The 25,658-nt window shown below is 37.0% G+C and overlaps 1 protein-coding gene across 3 annotated transcripts; it reads left to right on the top strand.

The window, feature by feature from the left end:
• Nucleotides 1-5,570: 5,570 nt before the first annotated feature.
• On the top strand, nt 5,571-25,453 carry LOC139121353 (uncharacterized protein PF3D7_1120000-like). 3 transcript variants are annotated; one of them, XM_070686170.1, is made up of 5 exons: nt 5,571-5,683; nt 9,417-10,321; nt 10,962-11,006; nt 14,011-14,193; nt 21,433-25,453. In XM_070686170.1, exons 2-5 carry the CDS (start codon nt 9,476-9,478, stop codon nt 21,577-21,579), a joined length of 1,221 nt encoding a protein of 406 aa, XP_070542271.1. In that variant the 5' UTR covers nt 5,571-5,683; nt 9,417-9,475; the 3' UTR covers nt 21,580-25,453. The 3 variants fall into 3 exon arrangements, with proteins under 3 accessions (XP_070542271.1, XP_070542273.1, XP_070542272.1); XM_070686172.1 differs by lacking the exon at nt 21,433-25,453 and adding an exon at nt 14,616-14,669; XM_070686171.1 differs by lacking the exon at nt 10,962-11,006.
• The last annotated feature ends 205 nt before the right edge of the window (nt 25,454-25,658 follow it).

The raw sequence follows: 25,658 nt of genomic DNA, 5'->3' as shown, positions 1-25,658 counted from the left end.
ATTCTTTTTTCCTAATTATAATTTACACTTGCTGTGACCAAATATTTCCACGAGAATATCATAAAGTATTAAAGATAGCAAATAACTTTCTTCGTGGCGATCGCTTTCCAGACAGTTTCGATGCTATGCTGCCTCTTTTCGTATTTTCAAATGTCCAATATCAATCGCAGTCGCTCCTGCTTTTTTCATCGTTCATCTTTTTGAAAAGCTGACAGTTGCTCAGATTCAACACACTATATTTTCTCAGAACACTTCACGCCACTCTGTTGACGTGGTATCATCAGCACACGGGATTGATGATTCACACTCCCTTCCCACTGTCGAATCAGTCCTGATATCTCAATCCTTAAACGTGGCGATATAAATATTCCGCATGCCAATAATGCTTTACAGAGCATTATTAAAAACCTGAGCATCATCCTAAAATTTCGAAAACTCTTGACCTACTTCTTCGTAAACTGAAAAAAGTTCAGCTACTACCAAAAGTTATTTATACATCTTTGTACCTTTGTACCCAACTTAACATAATTCTGCAATATTTTCCAGTATGAAAAAGAGCCTAATTTCAATCGACTAAATCAAAATTGTTTTTCGAAATCATTAGACAACACCGGTCGCCTGGAACCCTAAAGAATAAGCTTAGTCACACACATCCGGTATTACAGTGACCACAACGTATTTGCATTTAGCATGTTTGATCATGATCATTTACTCTGAGAGAATGTGTCTCGGCTATTTTTAGTTTGCCTGTGTATTTTTAAATACAATATCATCTTACAACAAATTCTTGTGGCTTCCAGTGTTTTAAACAATTTTTTTCTGCAAAATAGTTATCTTCTTCGTTCACATGCTGACAGCTCTCCTGTGTGGCATATGGTAAAACATGCATGGAATGGATTCGTTCTATTCCGTGCTTTATCACATGCCCTCCTATGTAGAGACTATAAACGATTTATCTTCGATTTATCGTCGATGTACTAATCGATATTGACCAATACGATTTGTGATGTATTTGAATCATTGTAGTTAGATGGTTTACTGTTTTCACATCACAGCTTTTAGAAAGTGTTCTGATTTTTTTCTCAGTCACAAAATTGTACTATGTTCATTTCGTTTCTGTAGAACTATTAAAATCCCTTGGAAAATCGATATCGCTCAAATTGTATCATTGTTTTGAAAACCACAGTCAGTACTCCACGGGTTTCTCTTTTATTTGTCAGGTAGGTATAACCTCTAGTTGTTTCACTATGTCATATATTTTTATTCCGATCCACTTTCTCTTTCCTGAAATGCAAATGTTTCGTGGTTTGTCTTTTCACTCGATCAATCCCCGCTCTTCAGCGAATCTGGATGCTTTCAGTTTTCTATGCGTACAAGTTATGATAAGTTTTTGCTTGTACTGATTATCCTGATTAAAACTGCCATAGATTGCTCAGAAATCACACCTGATCGAGCTCAAACAGCTTAGAAAAGGTTAACATCAATATATGCCTCGTTGGTGGACAAAATGTAAATCTATGACTTCAAACATTTCCAGAAAAGACGATACCATGAAAGTGTTGTGATATCTCAAGCATGTGTAAAATTTCACAGCGATGCACTAAATAGCCTACCAATTATCAACAATGTGCGAAATAACGGAAATCAGCGAAGATGTACTTATTGAGTCGATAAATGACAAATCAGCTGTAAGCGACTCTAGCTCTACAGAGGAAAAAAAGACAGGTTTTGGCCTGTAGTAATATATCAACACCGTCACCGTGATGTCAGTGATTTTTTATACAGGGATGAAACTGATAGGTATACAGCTTGATCTCCATGGCCACCACGACGGGTCTGAAAGATCAATTGAGAAAGAGTAAAGAACAACACGTGTCAACGAAATATTTAATGATGATGAAAGTCGTATAAAAGCTGTTTTTCAAATGTTAATATAAAATGTTTAAAAATCTAGCCGTTTAATATTTATGCGCAAAACTAACATGATTGTTTAATACTTATGCGCAAAACTTGACGGCAGTAAAGCCACTATCTTTCCAAACACTTGATAAAATTATGACGAAAATGACACTGGTCATTATGACACAGTCATAATAGGAGATTTCAACATATCACTAGGCCTCAACGAATATAACAAAGGTGAAACTAAACTTATCAGTAATGGAAATCGCCCCATCAACGGGCCTCTCTCAGATTTCATGAATCGTTTTAATCTTGTAGATGCTATAGGAAATACTTCCAGAACAAAACAACAACAACAAACAATTTTACATGATGCAGAATAAACGATATTTCCGTTTTTCGGTTCAGGCTCGATTATCGTCTTTTCAGTCAACCTCATAGTCTTGTAAGCTATAATTTCTTTACGTCATTTTTCTTCTGTTTGTAGAGTATAGTTTCTTGTTCAACTCCGAAAATCACGTGGAAAAGCCTAGTGTGCAACTTATCTACACCACAGGTATTTATGTAATGTTCAGCATATTACAATCTTCTTTAAGTAGACAAATAGGAAATGCACTGTTTTTTTCGGAACAATAATAATGAACACGATTGGCACAAATTTGGGATAATTGGATGGTGAAGTAATGTCGATTTAATCTTCAAATGTAAGCTCATCTGCTTTTCTTTTTACATTACACACTTGTTTTTATTAGTAATTTGTAATATTGCAACATTCAGCTATACGGAACTTAACACTAAATTTGAAAAAAATATAAATCAAATTATCCCAAATTAGTTCCAATCGTGTTAATGAAAATATTATACACAGTTACATCTATTGTCCCTTTCATAACTCTGTCAAATTCAGAAATGATCCCTTGATGAAATCACTGAGATGTTATTTTAATATGAAAGAACATGGGGGAACTCAGAAAAATTATTTCGCTGGACCATGTTTCATATTTGAATAAATTTTCAAGTTAAGAAACAGACATGGCATAATACAGTATGGCACAGTACGGTTATAATAAGCTTACAACGGACGAAGTGGGATCTACACAAATGATATTAAAATATTCGCAATCAAACATGGATGATATGCTTCAAATTGTAGTTTGAGAACTGAACATTAGAACGGTTATAAAAGTCTATCTATACCGTAGCGTATACTAGTACCTCCGTGGAATAATTAAAATAATTAATGTCCTGTCAACAGTTTCATTGTAGAGAATGAGAAGTATAGGAACATGTCAGAAGAATACATCAGAACTATTCTATGTCTTTTGAGTTGACATCCAATGAAAATTTGGGAGGAATGTTCCTAACATTTTGAAAATACAATTAACTCGTTGGTAATCACCCATTATTCTTACGATATCAGTGATTATGTAATTTTGCATTCATAACTATCAGATTTTCAGTTTGCGTTCGATTATTTTGATTTCTAATGCTCCATTGGATTAAACACGGAATAAAGTAAATGGCCAAATTACAAACTAAACCACGTGCGCAAACACACACAGAAATACGTGTTTGGCGAAGTATACGTTCGCGTCGTACACATGGGTTTGTACTCGCTTGGAAGAACTGTGTCTAATGCTTGGAACCTTTCTTGTCTTTTCATCCCGATGAAGACCCGTTGCCTCCTCATAGTTAATTCAGGTTTTTCTCGACTAGGCCTACCATGTAATTTTGAAAGTCTTGGGAGAGCAACACTATCATTTCTACTCCGATGCACAAACGTGACGAAACGTTATTTGTCCTAATATTGTAATAAATGACCCAAGCAAAACTCTAAGAAACGCACTGCCGACTTTGTTTTACTCTTTCTTTCTATCAGTTCGATTCGCTTACTTGTAGGACCGAATCTTATAGAATGCTATGTCCATTCCTTGAAGCTATAGCCTTTTATTCTGGCAGTCGATGTCAACACATTTTCATTATCAGTCCATCGGTAATCTAGAAAATTCCTTACTAATACTGTACTATCTTCACCCCCACACCCGCCAAAAAAAGAGTCATCTAAAACATAAGTGATCAATGGATAATCGAAAAAGTAGTTGCCAAAGAGTCGCATTCAAGTGCTTGAGGCTTTGCTTTTTTCAGCAAGAGTTTTGCGTTAGAAGAGAAGGGGTGTAAACGTTAAGCGCAAATGAGAACTACACTTGCATGCTGGCAGTACAGCTGGACTTCGACACTAAGCTTAAATGGAAACACATGAATTGTAATAATAGCGTTAGCGAGCACATCTACAAGTTTAAATTTGAATTTTAAGTGAACAATTAAATATTTCAAAATGAAAGGTTTCGAGGCAATACTGAAGTTATGTTACTTTTTATTCAAAAAATTTATTGATGTGATTGCTCCTCACCAGGACTAGTTTTTGAGTGCAGTCCACGAAGTAGCATGTTACAGCCCGCCCGCCCTCAACGCCAGCTGTGTGAGGTCTTACTCCAAATTGCGCCCTCAAACGGACCGCACATAGTTCAGGAGTTGCCATATAAATATCATGTATAATTTCTTTCTTCATCATAGTGATAATGCTATCGGCAACCAGTCTCGTTCTCGCTGTGAAATGGCAGAGCTCATTTTTTAAAGGAGAAACAGAAAAAAAATGCTGATATTTTCGACTTCAAATATGTTACATCGGCAAATACTTTTTAGAGGTAAACTTTTGACAAATCTCACCATAGTTGGCCCAGATCACTGTGACACACCTGATCTGAAATATATCTCTTCAGTGTTGCTTAACAACTTTCCTACAGCTATATCAATATGCTTTTTGCGGGATGTTTGTGTCTATCGGGAGAAAAGTAGTTTGCCTTGTATGAAAATTTGTTCATTCAAAAATTGAGTCTGATTGAAGAGCAACCCAGACCATGGAGGTAGGAAGAGATGCCCAGACACAATGAATCCCAGTGGACTTAATTTTTTTCCTAGCCGTTTTGAGTGCAAGAAACAATAATATGAAATTATTTTGCAGTTTTATATAAAGTCGTATGGTAAGACCATGGGAATCTGTTATCAAAATTAAAGGCTTTACTAAAACTGATCAGCGTGTATACGTCGTACTGCATGCAAGATACGAAACAGTTTGTTTATACTATTCACTGTAGCATACATTCATTATCTTTTCCGACGAGTTACTTTCCTTTTGGTCGAGCTCCATCGTACTTTATCTTCTGCAAATTTGTAAGAGAAAGCGATATGTTTAGGAAGCGTACACGGGTCACGGAACGGTCCCGGGTAAGAACGCCTGGGTACTGTTGTTTTTGTGATATATCCCGGTGAGGGCGAGTCAAGGGAGATGGTGCGACCATGGTAACTAACGATTGATTTACACGTAGTTTGCATAACAGCAGACAGAGCTTTGAACATGCTGCCAACTGTTCACGGGGGTGGCACTCTTGGTTTTATAAGTTTTTACCTTGGAGTTGGTCTGTTTGCCACACCTCTGTGGTCTGCTGCATTTTTTCCCGAGATATAGCACAAGCGTGCGACTATATTTCTTTATCATAAGGATTTGCGAACGTGCGCAGGCTCATATTATGTCACATTTGTACAAATGAAAGATGCTTAGTTCCCTATGTTCATCGGGTGTTGTTTCCCCGAAAGGTCAAAAGGTTATGAATCGATAACCAGCCGACGACCTGCGACTGTGCCAAACTGACTTCTCTGTGCCTCAACCAACTCTGCGTACGACGCGTTGGCCCGTGGGTGTTGAATTGAAGAATACACACAAGTAAGTTTATTTCAATTTACATTTAGGATTCTGCTACAGTGTTGAGGGTATTTCTTCACAGACCGTTAGAAAAATCGAGTCTGTAGTTCCACAAGAGTAACATTTTTGAGTCAAACTTCAACTGGTTCTTGACGGGCTGTATTCTGCCTGGAGGACAAAGTGAGAGCCCAAGCCCAAGGATTGGTATCGCTATGGTGAACTCAGTATGTCAAAGACAGAGCTACGCATGGTACATATCTCTCGCCATGGCCTGACCGTCCACCCTGTAACAGTTCAGTAATAGATTTTGTGAAGGACGGGTCTACAAAGGACACTTCGTTTTCATTGTAATATCAGCCATTATTACGTGGTTCAATGCGGTGCGGCGAAAGCAATCATTTTGTCCTTGCGAAACACCATATCTCTCGACCGATCGGTCCGTCCTTGGTTCACCCCACACTGCACAGTCCACCGCGTACGTTCTTTCGCGTTCCCTCACGATCGCGATCTATCACCCCAGGGGGAAAACGTCAAGCTCAGTCCAATTATCGCCCTATTGTAGCTGACAATAAATGTTGCCACCCTAGCTACGGCATAGTGTCCAGAGTTGGTACACAATATACTGCTCTTTTCACATGTTTTGATTGTGGGAACTAAAAGCAGTGTGTTTTTGTTCAAGTATTTTGATGTCTTCTTATTGACAGAAGTCGGGTTAGTTTCAGAGCCATCAAAACCTACTCACTATTGTACCTTAAAAGTACTGAAGTTATATAAGAAGCCTGATTTAAGAAGAAACTTCTTATTTTTTGTGATATTCACCATACCATCATTTATTTATTTTATTCATTTTTACTCTCAATCTGAGTGCTACCTCCCATGCACAGACTGTACCTTTCAGGACTTCCTTTCAAATATAAATTTTTCTATAACCCAAACGGGATTCGAACCCCCACACACTCACGGCAACATCGCCTAGCTGCTAGGCCTCACACAAAACCAGTCGGCCACTGCTTCCAACCCAAAAAGAGTTGGTCACAGTAACCGACTCAGATGTTTCAATTCTGTGCGCGACCGAGCAACACGGTATGCGTGGAGCAGACGACACACAGACACAGTAAACACACACAAAGTACACACATATATATAGTAAAGTTTCAGGACCCCTTGATACTTGAAATCACTACACTGTAATCTTGAGAATTTCATACATGTAGTTTAGAATTAGGGTTAGGGTTTGGGCATCATTTTATAAGTGGTATAGCCACAAACTGATCACATCAAATCGCCGTACACAATACACATAATGACAAGGCGTCTGTGTGTTTTATGTACAGCAATTTGACATCATCTTTTTTGTTGCTATACCACTTGTAAATTGGTGCCAGGGTTTGTTTTAGGGTTGTCATGAATTTCTTTGTAGAGTCCTACACATTAAAAGGGAGAAGGTTGAGGAGTGGCCCCAGAGGAACTCTTTCCTGGTGCACCCAGAGCATACCCAACAACTCTCCACAATTTCATCCTATATATTATTGAATACATGGGTTTATGTGCCCAAGAGCAGGTGACTGTTTGCCCAACGCCAGGTCAAATTGTCTCCTGCTGCCAGGGTACATAAACCAGTACATTCACACTCCAGAACTGGGTACCAGGTTCCTATTGGCAATGTCTTGAGACAAGGCTACCACAGACAGTGCACTAAGCGCCTGCATATGTTCTATTCTACCATCCTCCCTAAATTGGCTTACCCGATGAACCAAAACGGTTTCTATGAACTGCAGACTCAAATTATGATGAAACTGTTCTATCTTAACTTCTCACTCCTGTATAGAGCAAGTCCCATTATGTCATGTCAGTTCAACACAGTTCAATATTCCAACGAATAAATGCACATTATTATACACCTGCGTCTGTAACTTATGTACAGTAAGTTACGGTATCAGAAGACGCGGAGTCCAATAACTTTGACGCGGAGTACAATAACTTTAGGTGTTATTGGACGCTATTTGACTTTGACCTCAAAACACTTTTCCGTCAACACGGAGAAATTGAAGAGAAAATTTCACATTTTTTAAAAAAATCGTATTTTTTTACACAATTTCTACCCTGTGCACTGTGCAGCGCGGGTTGAAAGTTCGTTCTGCGCGCTTAGCGGACGCGCTCAACGCGTTCCCAGTCTGCTCGAAATCGCTCAGTACATTGCGCGACAAGCATCCAAAAGACGCGTTAATTTCGACTTTTTCTCGTAAAGTTGGACTAAAAAGGTGTATAATAATAAGGTTATTCCCCAAATACCGGGATTTATGTCCTCGTACATCGTACGCTTCGGTATTGTCCGGGACAATACCTCCGCTGCACGATGTACTCGGACATAAATCCCGGTATTTGGGGAATAACCTTATATTATTAACCTCACATGTAATTTGGGAAGGTGCCAAATTCACATATTTTCAATATTTAATGTAATTCTTTGTGTGTTTTTAAAGGAAATATCAAATATTTACCTAAGTGCGTGTGAACTCGGTGATGTGAAAAATGAGTGTTTGAAATGCAACAGACAAGCAATCGTGCAGATGCAATAGACCTGTTCAAATACTTAAAATGTACATATATTTTTAATCCACTTATTAATATTTATGCTGAAAGTTATTTCATTTCATGGAATTTGATGAGATGAGGAGTTGGTCGTCACGGCAACCACTTCTACGCTGCCTAGAGGCATGGGAAAGTGTATACTTCATGGCATAATGTACAGTTTGCATAATTGAACTCCCCTAAACTGGAAATTTACATCATCAGGATGTCTGATAATGCCACATCTCCGAGCAAAACAGAAAGTTTTCTTTGCTGATCCTGTGGAATGTATTAAGAAGTGGAATAAATCTCTGACCTAAAATCAGCATAACCATGTTGCACCTTGAACAAGTCATCCCTATTTTCTTGGTCTTTAGGGTCAACTAACATCCAAAAACAAGAAGGATGTTTCACAGTGTTGTAGTTTGTGGAGGGGGTGTTAATTCACATATACAACAACATTTTCTGCATTCGGAATATACCAGTACTGGTAAAGTGTAAAGCCTGCACAATTATAATCATTTCGTTCTGATCATTTTCTTCTAATCAGTATTTGACAATGAGGTATTGCCATCAGTTCTGTTGAAAGATGTAAATTAGCATTCTCAATATTTGTAGGTAATTGGTGAAGATATCAAAGATTGCTCTGACTTGTTGAATTTCTAAGAAATAATGATTGCAGTGGTTGTCTGTCATGAGATATCATTTTAAATTTGGGATGTAAAACTTGAAATCATATCCAGTAATTTTAAGGTCTGAAATTGATAAAAATTGCTGGCATCAAAATCCAAGGTTCTATAGATTAGAAAATCTGCATTTTCAAAACTGTAATAGATTGTGGGTGATCAGTGTTCATACCACACGCAAGTATGAAAAATATCAGAGATGAAAACTATTCAATAGCTATCTCTGTTGATCCCACAAACACTATTGATCTGTTCGGTGAATACACAATCAGAGCTTCTTAATCATTCAACAATGGTTGTCAGACACTGCTGGCCCACCTTTGTGTTAATATTTAGCACCAACAATACCACATAGGTTGGCAAATATCCTGAATCAGTCGGTGCCTCAATAGTGGTCGGACAGTGGAGACGTTACAGCTTTATTTCACAGTTTTGCATGCACATGCCTGTCCATTCATTTATTCCATTGAGAGAGAACTCTGTTGTTTATTTTACAGATCCTAAACAGAAGAATGAGTTGGGAATCGAGGATTGTTACAAGATTCAGTAGGTGATAATGGCTACCAAACAGCGTAAACAAGACAAGGATGTCATGGACATGGCGGCAGAAAAGATCAAAATGGACGTGCTGCTGAGGGACGTCAACACAGCCCCGACCAACGTCAAATCTAAGCGCACCTTTGAGTTCAAAATGTGCAAGAAGGTTGCCGAACTGACGCAGGTCGTTCATATGTTGTTCACGAGGAACCATGAAAAGGAAGTGGAGATCGACGCCCTGAAAGACGCGTACGAGGAGGAAATCACGTCGGTTATCACGGACGCCAGAGGCAGAATCGCACAGATGGACAGAGAACTTCTAGAGGCTAGGAAAAAAGCCATGAAAGACACTTCAAAACTCAAGGACGACATGAGAGAGAGTTTTAAAAATCAGGAACGCAAACATGCCGAGGAAATCAAAGAACGAGATGAAAAGATAAGTAAATTACAAAAAGAGATGGAAGATCTCAAGAAACAGCTTTTGGCTGCCAATGCCGCCGTGTATAAATTTGAACAAGGTGTGTCCAATGAAAGCCAGGATTTACTGAGACAAATCAGAGAAAAGGACAAGCAGCTCAATAAACTTGAAGGACATCTTGCCAATAAAGAGAAAAGTCTCCATGAAAAAGAGCACCTTGTGAAAAAACTGACAAAACAGTTGGAGCAGACGGAGGCAAGACTGGCAAACGAGCTGCAGGAATTGAAAAAGACATTGGCGGAAGTCACTGAAAGTAGGGATAGCCTCATTCTGAAAAACAGGCATTTAGAAGAAGACCTCAGACTGTTGAAAAAGGAATTGCGGAAGCGACTTCAGAATGGTGGAGATCGAGACAGTGCCAACAGTAATCAACCAAAGACACATGGGGTAGGTAGAAGTCATAGTAAAGACTTCATCCATTTAATTTGTCAGGTTAAAGCTCCATTAGATGTAACTTTTGTTACGTATTCTATTATTTTTTCCCAGTCTGTAAGAAGCAGTTTCTTATTCTACTCCCAAAATCTTGTTGAAATGCCCCATGTTCAACGTGTCAATCCAGTCTGTACATGTGCAATATCTAATATCAATGTTGACAACTGAATTCTAGTCCAGACTTGAATTCCGTTATTAACAAGAACAATGTCAATCAATATTAAATATTTGTTAACAATACCAATATGAATCGATGAATCAAATAGTGCATGTTTGTACATCTAATCACGACTGCAGTACACTAGGCCCATTCTGAACAATTTTACAAATCAACGTAATCCTAGGGGGTCTTGTTTTTATTATCAATGAGATGATTCTCCCAAGAAGACCAGATTGTTTTCATAAGAAATATCGGGCCCTGAGTGTACTTCAGGTGCAGGTATGCTCTGAAAACAGATGTGGCTGTGCTGACTATGTAATTTTACACACATGATGATATTTACCATGTAATATGGATTTCACACCTGACGAAAATCTTTCATGTAATCGAAATGGCACCAGAAATTCTGAATGTTGGGAATGCTTTTACTTTCAGAAAACGTCACGATGTTGTTCCTCCTTCTTCCCAACATACCGCCAGGTGAAAAATATAACAGAAGAAATTTTTTTTATTTGTCTGTGATAAATTTGTATCATCAGCATTGTGTTGAATGCATTAATTGGTATAATTTAATGAATTCTGTATTGTGACATAGTGGGAATGGGTCATTGTTCACCATGCCTTCTAAAGATATGTATTAAACAGCCGCAAACTGTAATTAAAATTGAGAAAGCTCCCAACAAGGATATCTTTAGCGTCATTTCATCATTGTTCTTCATAGAGATGTATTGATGATAAATTTGTGTGGCACTATCTATGTATTGTTTGCAAAAAGAGTTTTAATATGATATGATCTTAATTGACTGTCCATTATCATTTATGTGTTATCCTATGTGCACAGTGTGAGCCATACAATTAATGTTTCAGTGACTGTTTTGATATTGTGTAGCTTAAAGTGTTAAAAATTCACCTGTTTATGTAATTTTGCACTGAATAAACCAGGCTGATTTCTTTAAAGAAACAGCATATGCACATAAGTAGCAATTAAGTGAAAGGTAGATGGGAAGGGTCAAGGTTCATGATGTATAGTGTTCATAATAGAAAACCTCAGTGAGCAAATAATGAATTGTTGGATATCCTTGCTTTCCTGTGAAAGTTAAAGAGTAATGCTTTGAGAGACTGTTTTGCTGAGGAAGAAGATTGGTAAGGTTTGAAGCCCATTGACATAGTGGCCTATTGTGTGCTGTGTTATTCAGGTGTGCGTCTGTAGTTATACCTGAACATGAACCTTCGACATCACCCCCTGAAGAAAAGATCATATGGAGTTTAAATGAAAAATATTTTGTCACTATACAATCCATTCTGACCTTCCAATTGAATCAAAGTCAAATTGAACAAAGTGTTCAGCTTCTACTCAGTATTGGTCTTTTCAGGCAACTTGAAAATGAATCCATAATGAGTTGTCCTTGCTAGCCCCAGCCAATTAGTCAGCCAACATGTAGTATGTGAAAGTCCCGCCGAAGTCAGAAGTTCATACGGATTTCAAGTTTTATGATTAGTTGAGGTCACTGTTATTTATCAGCAATTGTTCATTGAGTGTTCATATGCTGCCCATGGTCTACCGTATACCATGAGTTCCTAATACATATATCAACTCCTACATACAAAATATTCATTTTCTTCACCCATTTTCATTCACTTCCCCAGTGATATTACATTGAAAATACAACGTTAAAAAACCCTGTTTTTCAGCTAAAACGTATATTTAATCCATTTCCTGTTTCACTTCAATTGCTCGGTGTTTTGCACCAAGGTATAAATGCAAAATTTGCAGGGATTTTGCAGCTAGCATTATTAGATATATGTTGTTAAAATCATCATGGCAACAAGACGATTTATGGTCTCAGCATTGCCGAACTGTGACCTTCAGGAGATTTTCTTATCTTAAACATGGAGTACTATAATGGTTCAATATGCTTTTTGCCAAGTTTAGACAGATATTACTTCGCCTTTATTGTCAGCCTGATTGAGAAACAACACAAATTATATATACTGGAGATTAGGACGTATTGCCTATGTTCAATATTAGCCAAGTCAGGATATTTGTATTTCCATTTCAGAGACAGGATCTTCATTGGAAATTGCAATGAGCAAGTATGTTTCCATGCAACACAGCCAACCAAAAGCAATCATGGCATACCTATCTTGTTTGGAACAAAATGTATCTTCGGTTTTAATTATATTTATTTAGTTTTACCATGGGTTGTTTTACCTCAGCTTTTGCTCATATAAAAAAACTTTAATAAAGTTCACAATGGAGAAAAAAAATCTATTTGAAATGGGAATTGCTGAAATTTCAGTGACAGCAAGTCTTGAGAGGTTCACTGGTGGGTAAAGTTTCTGGTTAAAACATTACGATGATTATTGATTGTGAATTACCGTTTAATCTTGGAAGGGTATTTTCAGAGGGACAACCAGGAAACAGACCCAAGAATGTGAGTCACAATAATCGACCAATGAGACAACACAGGATAATCACCATGGCATAGTTTAGGCTACATTAAAAATGCAATCTATCATAGCTTTGAAAGGTGCCGTGCTAAATTGACTGTTAAACTGATACGTTTGAGTGCAGTAGGTTCCAATTGTTATCACTACATTGTGACTTCATTTGTGAATGTAAGGCAGCTGTTCTGTAACAAGTAAACGTCTTACTAGGTCAACCACTTTGGAGAAAAACAATTTTAGAAAAAAATTCTACCTTTTTTTTTTCTCATCCCAAAACTTTACTATAGAATAGCGCCCTCTTGTGGTCAAAATTAGAAATCTTGACTTGCTGTGGAACTTTTTAACCATCATGTTAGCAGTTGACATCTGTTATTCATTTATGGTGTTGCATAACTTTGACTGCTGGTGTCTCATCAATTTCTGTACATGCATTTCCAATATAAAACTGATAGTCACTTTTGACACCTTTGACACCAAGAATTAAATTATAACGGTGTCGAACTCCAACAATCAATGTATGTACAAAAAAGTTTTTGTCCCTACCTTCAGTCTTCAAAATATTAAAGTTATGAATGTTCATTCTTTATGTCTAGTATGAGCAGATTTAACCCTATAATAGAGATCATCACACAATCTCTGTATAAATTGAGTTTCAGTATTTGTCATGTTAATCATGACATGTCATGTTAGTCTTTTGACTCTATGCACATGCTCTAGATTTAATGTTAATATGATACATGTACATGTATGTACAACTGGCATCTGTATTACCAACTGTTCAGAGATTGAATGATCAAGCCGTGTTTCCCAGAAAGTTTGATATTGAATTGTTAACATTGTTTGGGTTGTAGAAGATCAAAAATTCTTGATTACCTGAAGATTGAAGAGTAATGTTGTAACTTCAAGCTGTTTTTCATAAATAATTTTTTTTTTGCTTGATTGTAAATTTACATTTATCCAAGTTATCAATGTAAACCTCTTTTATTAGAAAAGGTGATTGGATAAGACAATTTATGTTGTGTCCATCTATCCATAGAATCCCAATGAAGAAATTGAACGCTTGAAACGAGAGATCCGTTGGTATCGGATGGAGTTGAGTAACCGAGAAGGGAATTTCAACCGAGTGTTTGCAGAGAATCGACCTGTCAGGATAGACAGCAGGGCTGGAGGGCTGGGTCATTTTACAAGGGAGAAGACTTTGGTAGCATGTGATGATATGGTAAGTTACCTATACATCTAGTCTTATGATGTGTATTAATGATTCTCAAGTGAAAAGTCCCCTGAAAAAATCTTAAATAAAAAATACAAGCAAAATGAATTTTATGGCAAAGCAGATATAGCATGAAAAGATACCATGAAATACATAACAAATTTCCTTCCTTCAGGACTTTTGCAAGTTTCCGCTTGTGTCCATTTGTCATGATGTTTACGATACAAAGCTAATTTGCTAAAAGATGTGAAAATGGCCTCAGAATAAACCTTCCTAAATATTTGATGATCCCAATATCCCCTTTTGACAATTTTGGTTTGGGAAAGCTGCATACTCATACTGGTATTATGTCGACAAGAGTTACCCATCATGAACATATCAGTCTAGAATCCATGAAATGTATATTTTGCTCTATCATGTTGCTCACTCAGGATAATGAGATTTTGCTTGCTATTTCTGTAAGTACTTAAATATATTCACTGTGACCTTGACTTTGTTTATGCTCTCTGTGTTTCTCTCAGATTCCAGTCTTACTCGTCTTTTTTCTAAAGCCCAATGTGATGAGACTTTTCCGCTTTTTGCTTCATTTCTGTACTTGATAAACACAGCAAAGCACTCTCATCTGACCAAAACACACCATGCTCTATCTTCAAAGTCACCCCTTTTTTCAATTTTGAGGTATCTCACTGGCACTTTGTATAGTGTTAGCATCATTTGCATCAATACCACAGAACAGTTTTAGGTATCAAATAGTTATCACTTTGTCAATATTATGAATTATATTCTAACACGGTAAGAGTGGACATCATCAATACAACAGAAAACGTCACTTTCCCGTAGTACACTGATCAAATACACTACGAAGACAACTTTCAACACCTTTGAGTTTGTAATTCTACCAGTGTATCAGACTGACTGTATATGAGGCACTCAGATAACATTTCGTATCGACACTAACACCTGTCACTGCTGTTCAATCACAGATATCATTGTTTATTCTGCAAACTCATACATTTCACATATTTACTAGATATCTCGTACAAACATAGCATCTACCAGTCCTTGTAAAAGAAATCTTTTTCATATCTGATGGGATTTGTACAATACACCAAATGTAATCCAAGCAAACAGAAGTCATGCTCCAATGAAAATTGTTGAGGGGTTGGCCACCCTAGTGTTTTTGGACAAATTTGTTGTCATAAAGTTTTACTCAAATTTTCCTCAAGGATACCTTCGACCTCTCCCTTTCAAAATCAAGAATAAAAATCAGGGGTCACTGTGCAAACTTTGTCAGCAGAGAAACAAATGACATTTCTTGATATTGAAATTCAAAATGGCCGCCATTTCCGTGGTAACTTTATGGGAAAAAGATTAAATTTCCAATTTTCACAAACATAAGACAGTGAAAATTTTATTTACTCCAAGAGGTTCAGAACAAGTCTCCACAGGAGGCGATCAGAAAATTACAGGAAAAATTTGAGAGTTTGAATATCTGTCCCTGAGGTGGATTCTACCTTGTTTATAACTGCACAAAAGAACTCATTTGCACAACACAAGAATATACAAATTAGGTATTGTTATGTAAATTTCCTGTTTTTCCTGTGATGAACACTGAAGAATATCAAATATTAAGCTTCTGAAGTGGTCACATCTGAGGGTATCTATGCTGTCAGATCACTGGATCAGGACAAGTACAGGAATGAAGTAAAAACATCTGACCATGACATTGAACTTTAAAGGGCCAGTAGCCGTAACTTTCAATTTTTTTTCGCTATAGTGTGTTTAATGTCAAGTGTAGTTTCTTGTTCTGCTCCTCAAAGCATGTTGAGAGATACAGTATTCAGCTTGTCAACTCCCCTGTACATGTGTAAACTGCTTTGTTATTGTTGGCAAGTGAATTCTGGTCCAGATTAGAATTCAAATGTAAATAATATCAATGCATTCTCTATATGTGTTGACACATGTGGGCAAGCTAAATTGTTGGTGTTGTGGGGACTCAAACAAGAACTTGCAATTGACATACAGAACAAAAACTGAAGAAAATCATCAAAAGTTACAGGTAATGGCCCTTTGAACAAGATTACCCCTATAACAATATTTTTCTCAGTTTACCGTTGTGTTAATATACTTGCTGAGACTAGAGCAGAGTAGAAATAACCCTCGTAACATATTGTGACATCTGTGTGTTTGTTTACTTGATATAAATAACACTAAGCCATAGGTTTTTGATAACCCTAAAAATACAATGTTTGACAGTTGTTGGAATAATGTGTGTTTTTCTGTAAATTGTATTCCGCTGTTTAATATCAAATGGTACATACAGTGAGTGCCTGGCAACACAGCAATGGTATTGTGAACATCGGAAAGTTGAGAAATAAACTCAGAAGTTTTTCCGTTAGCCACTATGCTCTGCTTTGATTCATTCAGTTTGCAGACGATGACAAAAATTTTAAGTCATGGAACTTCATCAAATCATTGTGTCTTGATTCTCCAGTTGAGGTTATGACCGAAGATACCAGTGCCAGCTATAATATTCAAATATCATGATAATTACCTTGCCCTCGGCCAATATTTGCATATTCAAATATTATGGTAATTACCATGCCGTCAGCCAATATTTGTAGACAAGCTACCATGTTTGGCTGACATACTCAGACTTTGCCAAGGAGTCTGACATTCTGCAGACAATCAGTTATTTCTGTTGTATATTACACAAGTCTGTGTTTAAACAAAGATACATTACCGGTACCCATCTGGTATATAGTGGATTTCCATTCTGCAAACATTTTATTTTATTTTTAGTATTGCAGACCAAGGAAGGTCTGTGGCACCACAGTGTACATTAACTCAGAAAACCTCGCAGCTGTGGAGAAAGTTCGAAGGGAAAACCGATTCAAATTGGTTTGAAATTTGGTGTAGTGACATTTTTGAAGAGATGCAAAAGTTGAAATGTGTTGTCACTGTTGAGGTGAAAAGCCAGCCATAGCTCCTATGTCTTGTTGTCTTTTGTAATGTATACTCATAGAAAAAAATCCAAGGAAAGGTTATAAAACTCTGAGATAGCACACTAAATCATATCTTTGTAAACAAAAACAAAAATTGAGTCATGGGTGAGCTTCAGGACATGGTTACTGCTGCCACTGATATCAGTAGTGATTTATGAAGGGATCGGTCAGGGAGAGAGCAAATGTGACATATGATATCCATACTGTGGTGTACCAGTGTTGTTTGTGAAAGACAGTGATTGCAAAAAATGTGCTTTCATGAGGGTTATTTAATCCTAGAATAATCCACCCTAAAATATTTGGCAAGTATGTAGTACAGGCAGTGACACTTGTATTGTAGAATGTACAAGTTGTATTAATGGGCCGATCAGCTCAGGATCCGTTTCATCTTTGAACCAAGCTGTCCTGCAATGACTCGAGGTCATTTTCTGCTGATGTACAGGGCAGTATTTTTTTTATCACTGGTCAGTTAGATGACGAATAAAAGCGTAAGACCTTTGCAGCATTTCAGTGCTGTAGTATAGGTGAACTGAAATGCCAGAGAGATCCTAGACTAAATTCACTTGAGTTTTATAGAAACAAAAATAGCTCTTTTGGCTGGACCCTGGGAGCAGTGGATTTTCTCAGCGCTGAATGGTACTACATTAAAGCAGCTATGTGAGCTTTTAGGGTAATGAAGTCCATATGTGACATCAGTACTGCCAGAACAGGATTCAGCAGATTTTTAATAGTGGTGTTTCCAGTTTTACTTTTCTCAGTGATTTACCTTGATTATTATGAAATTTAACTGTCTAGAGTAAATTTAAGTATTACCTAATCTTGCACTGTATATGTGTTTATCTATTAGAGATAATGTATGTAAGTACCAGCTGAGCCAATCTCAAGTTTGAGTTTTAGTTCTAACAGATCCCCGAGTGAAAAGCTTTTAATGTTGAAAATCATCAAGATGCATCAAATTTAATCTGATTGTACTGTTGGCCATGTAACAGCGTGCTTTTGGCTAAAATTTTGTGTATTATAATTGACTTGAAGATGTCTTAGAGAATGGAAGGACATGTGACAAGACTCATAAAATCAATTTTATAGGGCAATTAATATGTAGGAATTAATAAACAAGATAAATGCCTGGAGCAGTACTCAGTCTTAAATGCTGCTGTCTGTTACCATGCTGTCACAGCAGCATGTAAAATGACCAACCCCCTTCAGGCAAAAAGAAGTAACAGGTTTATTTTTCTGCCTTGCGTAGGGGAATCTAGACAACATGTAGCCGGGTCAATCTTTATTTTCATGTTCACTAAAATATTAAATATTAAGATACAAGACACACATGGCAGAAAGTGTAATGTTATTATCTGTCAGATCACATGCATTCACTTTACAGTTTTTAAAAGTGAATTTATCCTAGTCATCTCACTGCATGTCAGGATCATCACTTTATGTAAAAGATTCATGTTTTGATGTTTTCATGAAGGTGGTGGATCCTATGGGACAAAAAAAGGAAGTACAGTGAAAAAAATATCATTTTTTGTATCGTAGATACCAAGGATATGAAAACAGACTGTAATCTTTTTTGTCTTATTATACACCATTCTGTGTCCAGTATCAGTTGTATACGGTTCAACAGTCATTTCTACCATGGGACAGCTGATGGCATCCCCAAGAGATACATTAGCCACACTCTGTGAGATTACATGGTCACTGCATTGTGTCTGAGAGCGAATGAAAAATGAATTCGCTGGTGGGCAGGTTGCTTCCCTGAACATATTTCCTCCGCTGTAGCTTTATTTTGTGGATCGTTTTCTGACTTTAAATGATACCCTAGTGATGTCTGGCTCACAAGGACATTTATGTAAAGGTGATCCTTTTGATATTTGTTGTCATGGTGACAAAGTAGCCATGGCACCAGCACATTCAGTGAAGATGGAGTGGTATAGTATTGAGAGAGAAATGCAGCCAGTTGATAAAACAGTTGTTACCTTTCTTTGCTTCTTTGATCTTGCTGTTTTTATTTTGAAGTGTTATCTGCACAGTCTAACATTCAGTCTTTTTATTGTGAGAGTTTGAGAAATAGCTTCGCTTCGTATGGGGATAAATGCACATGAACCAGTCTGTTGTGAACACTGAAATGTCTGTTTGATGTGAATAGCACGTACAACCACAGCACAGATGCACGTACAATAGTCTTGTTCATAGCAAATCTCCCCCCCAATGATTTACACCCACTTGCTGGCTAATCATTCGTAATAATTGCATCCCTGCCATAAATCTCAGTCCAGACTCCTCTGTCAGCGTCACCCAAGAGTGACACCGGACACACTGACCTGTCAATCATCTCAAGGTCACGTGTCCCATGTAAATTTCATTGGTAGTTCCGTGACCCCGTATCTTGCAGGAATCCACAGCATTTCGCGATGGCATGAATTTAAATACTTCCTTTAAGTGCCTGTTTTGTCATTGAAACGTGTCACAGGACGAGAATGTAGATTGTTGGCTGACAGGTCGTACATGTCAACTCTTGTGATTCAGCGATGACCCATCTGTGAACTGAAAGAGAAGCTGTTGACAGCGATTATGATCCTAAGCCAGGATGAAACAGTTCTGAAGGGACAAGACAATCAGCCGTTCTGCTGCGATGTCTTCCTCTTGATTTCCTAGACATTCAATTTGAATTTCCTGATCAGCTGTTACAGATACTATTTTTAGATATACATGTAGGCCCGCAAAAGTGACACAGTTTTAGGCAGGGGTTCTCACTTCTGCCATTAGCATATTCTCGTGTTTGATAGTACTGTAACTTTGTTATGAAACTTCAAAACTTTCAAATATCTGAACCGAAAAGTAACGTGGCAAACAAAAGTCATGTATGTTCTAATTTGTTTTCCATATTCGGTGGAAAAATTATGTACATATATCCGTACACTCCTGTCATTCCACCTGACATCCGTCTTGCTCAATAGCACATTCAGCTAAATCATTTCTGAGATGTGATGTGCATACTAAAACAAGTGAAAAGTTATTTAGCCATCTTGGTCCCATGACTTAAATAAATTTGTAAATGTGAGTGTGCCAGATTCGTTTTCCTGAGAAGCCACTGTCACTGACAAGAAAAATTATTATTAAAATCATACCAATATTTTTATTGTTTTAATATCACATTATTATCACATTATTATTTTTTAATAACGGTACACCATCATGAAGATTATTCTTGTATTACACTTGAAACAAGATTGTCTTAGAGCGTGGCCTGTTCATCATAAATCTGAGAGATTTCATAGTATAGGGTGTATGCTGTAAGATGGCCCATTTAGGATTTACATTCCAAGCAGTGCTTGCGCGAGTATTTACAAAATAAACCGTACAAATGTATGTAGGCTATCGTATTACATGTACCTTGGAGGGTTTGTTTTGCAAAGAAAACACGTTTGTGAAAGTCCTCTCCTGCCTGTACGCAATCAAGCCTCTGTCACAGGGTAACATGAACCCTTGTCATGATAGACAACTTTCTGAAAAGACAAAAGTGTAATTTCATTCTACCTTTGTGGATACCGTATACCTGAAGTCAAGCAGTGTATAAATTCCAACCTACAAAACTCATTTCAATGCTAGCTGCACAGAGACACCATACACACATAATACCCTGTCTTGCAAAGCACCATGGGAAGGAATCACCATCATGCACAGCACAGACTAGTGTACATATCACCTTTGTCTAGCACCTCTCTGTAGTTTTGGTGTGATACTCACAATTTTTCTCTGCCATCATGTTCTGATTTTCCATCAATGTCATAAAACTACTCTTTTGACCGTGAAAGAACTTTAGCTAGAAGTTCAGCTGAGAATAGTTGTGTAACTCACATCCCCATGTGACTCATGCAAGCAGAGCTACTGTATATAGGGTACATATCAGTATCAAGGATATTGAGCTGTGTGCCATAATGGGGCACAGTGTACAAGAATGATGTAATTCCCATGGCATTCATAGTTAGCTACTAGAGGAACAAATTTGGGATGCCAGTGATGTAATTTTTCTAGGCTGAAGTCTGTTCAAAGTCAAATGAGCAGTTTTATGAGTTTAACAGAAAAGCAGTGCATGCTGCTAGATGCAAGTTGAAGGTATCATATCAAAACTACAGAGAGGTCTAAGACAAAATATCAACCCCCTTTCCTGGACTGTACACTGTCATCTTAGGATCTTGTCCCTGTTTTGACATCGTGTTTGTTCTCTTTTCCATTATGGTAGGGTTCCTCAATGGGTATGGCAGGTCGTGATGTGTCAAGGTTACCTGTTCTTGGAATGGACCACTCACGAAGACCGACCAATGTCAATGTCGTGGCTTATACTAGTGGAAGTCAAAGATCACTATCAACAAAAGACTCCAAGAGATGAGAACAAAAAAATTTACCCAGCCATCATCTGTTTCAACCAACTCAAAAATTCTGACGTCATACTGCAAATTTTATGAATGTTCAGCAAAATCTGTACTTGATGAATCTCAGTGTGGTAAAATTGGTGTTTATTACTTGAGAGTATGCTAGGGAGTCAGGTTTCCAGTTTTTTCTGATGAGTTCACATTCAATTTGCCAAGTAAGCTAGGGGATCATGATCCTAAATGAGAAGTTGATGCATTCTTCCTATTTTGATATTAAAGCATGCTTTTTGTGACAACATGAAAAACTCTTTTATCAGTCAACAACTTGCTTGACCGTAAACAACATTACGACTTTCAGATCAGTTTTCAGGTACACAATCCGTTTATTGAGGATTGCATCTCAAACCTCTACAAAGATCTTTTGCTCCCGACTCATGCCCTCACAATTACGATCTAAACTACCAAAGAGGAAGAAGCGACTGTTTATTAGTAAATACAGTAAATCCATTATTTTGAAGTTGTTCTACATGGGGTTATGTATTCGATGAAAATGGTTATTTTCTAATGAGATCCCTGCGGCAGTTTTTTTCACAAGGAAGAGAGATATTTTTTAGAATGACATTTTCTTCATGTAATGTTGAACTATCTGTTAAATGTCATGGGTTGTTAAGAAACCTGTTAGCTTTCAGAGGATGATGTTAAGTCCTGCAGATTTAATTCTAACAGCAAAGAAGTCTGTTGCAGTTATCCCGCAAAGTGATCATAGAGGTTGTCAATGCTTTACGGAAGTTTGTTGCATTTGTGTTCCCCCCCAAAGTTCAAGTACGGTGAGTCTAAGATATGTACAACGCAATGGGTGAAAGCACAGTATTAAGTTCTGTTTTCGCAGTTTTATGTATATGCAGAATTCACATTTCTTTCTCACAGAATTCCTAGGCCAGGGTAGTACGACAGTTATATACCAAAATAGTTACAACACATATGGTATAAAAAGAGTTTAAGACATTTGTACAGCAATTAATGCATGTTGTACTTGGTGCCTTACCTAGTCTGTTTGTGAGTATCTGCCATGGATAGATTCGCAAGTAGTAGATCACATTCAGTTTTACAACCTTGACCTTGTCTCCAGTGATTGATAGACATCGCAAGCAGTCAAGGTGACATCAGTGACATGTTTCCATGGAAACAGAGCAGAGCTTCGAGAGACTAACAATGAGCGTGACTCAATGAGGTGCCTGTCTGGCATCTTAGATGAAGTGCCAGGACGTGCAGACCATCAGATTAACTCATAAGATATCGTTTTTTTGACTCCATCAACTCAATCTATCAATACATGCGAGTGTCTGGCTGTGTCAATGTCTAGTGTGTCTAGTGTGTATGTGACATTTATATAATGTGAAAAGCGGTTCATTCCATGTCAGTGCTTTCATCACAGTTGAATTTTCATTTCAGTTTCCAAGCACATCAGTCAGGGTAGGACGACTATTCTCTGGTCAATAGCCTCTGAAGTAGAAAAATACACATTCTCTGTTGATTGCAAGCAGTAACTTCAGAAAATATTTGCCCCCCCCCCCCCAGTATTTGAAAAAAAAAATACAAACAAAACCTGTTTTATGTTTTAAAAAGATATTAATACGGTGAGTTAGCTGCAACATGTAAAATGAAGGATTCACTGCAAAGGTTATGAATCGGTAAGGTCATGTATTTCCAAGAAAGAGTGCATGCATATAAAAGATAATTTAATTCTTTGTATCTTTAATCGAGAAAATAGCAGTCATAAAAATAATTTTTAAAACAACTGTGATTGCTATGGCAACCACGCTTCAAAATAGATCACCATTGTAAGCGAATAAGGTATGTTTTATCATTCAGTGAGTTATGAATGCAATGATTGTATAACATCAGGAATTCGACAAATAGGATTTCAAATGCCATGAACTAGTTGACATACATTTGTACTTACTGTGAGTATTAGTGTTCATGATTGAAACTGTAGTACTTCAAGAATCTAAATTAATGATACATTGAATTAAATCCAAATGAGTAAATTGAATATTGGCATTCTGTCAACTGTAAGAGCTAGCATTACTGGTGTATGTGTACTGTTATAATTTTCAAAGGAACAAGAATTAAGACATTTTCAGTGTTGTTGTTTCAGTAACCGAGATATTAAAGCCTCAGTAGCTGCGAGTTTTATATATTATTTTCATGATTTTATTTTCAAACCAAAGTTGGTTCCTGTAAACTTTGATGTGCTAACTGAAGGACGTTTATAGAAGTATCAGTGGTCGCTGATTTGGACCATGCCTACGCATTTTAACAGGTTAAATAATAAACGGGTGCCACACTCGTAAAATAGCATCCCTACGGAAAAGTAAAAAAAACAGTATTTCGTGCACATACTCATTATGATCATTTACGAAACAAGTATGATTCCATTTACTTGAATACACAACACATGATGGCTGACATTGTGTTATCGTAATCTTTATTTTCTCTGTCACATGATTAGTTTTTGGATATGGCGGGAAATCTCAAATAATGTCAAAACTTTTGAATTTGCATGCCACATTGCACACTTATGACAGTGTTATACACTGTTTGAGTCATTAATGGGTCCTATTCAAAGAAAACTCTTGGAAAACTAAGGATATTTTGAGATTGGTTTATTACACATTCGCAGCTATTGTGGCTTTAAGGCCAGGGTATTATTTTGCACGGTACTGAATATTGCATTGCTGTGAATATTTTTAAGGTTTTGTAGATTTCAGGGCTAAGAAATAGCCTCTGAGCATTCAAAAGTACAAGCATATTGTGTCACTCTTTATCAGTAACTGATGCAAATTCCATGTGAATTTGTGAACCGAATATGTGAAACTAGAAATCTTAAGGGAAAAGATAAGAATCCATAAAAGTTATATCAATATTTTGTAATATCCTTTAAATATGTTATTTTACCAACAGTCAGTATTTGCCCCTTGCAATTACACGCAGATCTGGGAAATTGATAAAAATTGATGACTGCTTTGGAAGGAGTTCAGTGACCTAGCAAATATTAAGTTCTGGAGATCAAAAGTTCATCGCTGGCATGCTCGTAATCTATTGCTAGGGGATGCAGATGGCTTTGAAAGCATGTGGTGTTGTTCAGTGTTGTGGGGAGTGCTTTAAAATGCTCCCTGCTGACTTCCTAGAATAGAATTAATCACAATGACAAGAAAACTTTGAAGCATGTCCACTCAAAATCAGAAACAGTTGTGGGATTGAGACTCTCAGGGTCTCAACCAGAAACCGTCCCATATTTTCCTTGATTTGCCAATTTCAATCCAGAATTGTAGAGTCAAGTATTCACACTGTTACAAATGACTATGCCATTTTAAAAGTAGTGTAGGATACTAAATTTAGATTTTGTGATTAAAATCTTCAGCCCACCGGTCCTGTCAACTTTGAATGACATGGTATTTATATCAGGATGTTTTAAGTTTATTGGAAACTTCAAGATATCAAACAATCAGTGTTGTGCGTGCAGCAAAGAGTTTATTATATTACAGTTAAAACAGCAGTACCGTTTACACATCTCTTGTACCGGCTCTAATATTTGCTTCTTGTGCTTTTTAAACCACATCTGTAGCAGTTATGCACTTTTTGTAAAAAATTGACAAGTTGAATTTGAGAGCCTTTTCATTATTTATCGCAGATTTATGCATGGAAATACCATGGCAAATTATTAACAGTCCATCCGTTTTTATTAAAGATAAATTTAGCATTTTTTTGAGTAATGTTCTACACACATTGTGTATTGTATCCATCCAGGTTTTCTGACCAAAAAATTACTTATTTTTATATTTGTATGTGGTTTAATATGAATAAAATAACTCAATATTTCCACAATCATTTTTGTCTGTTATTTCTTCTGTTGTCTGCATATCAAGCTCTGTCAGAGGTGATGGACTTTCAAACAGCCAATGAGAATTGCTATTACAAATTTTCTTGTTTGTACTGTTGAATGCCAGAAATTAAATTATGCATCTATGTTAAACAATATGGTCTGTTTTATTTGGGTGGAAGAAATTTAATACTTCTGGGTCTGAAAATTTTG

This window comes from Ptychodera flava, chromosome 21, assembly GCF_041260155.1.
Source record: "Ptychodera flava strain L36383 chromosome 21, AS_Pfla_20210202, whole genome shotgun sequence".
NCBI classification, from domain to species: Eukaryota; Metazoa; Hemichordata; class Enteropneusta; family Ptychoderidae; genus Ptychodera; species Ptychodera flava.
The sequence above is the reverse complement of the archived record's forward strand: the minus strand, read 5'-3'. Positions and strand labels throughout refer to the sequence as shown.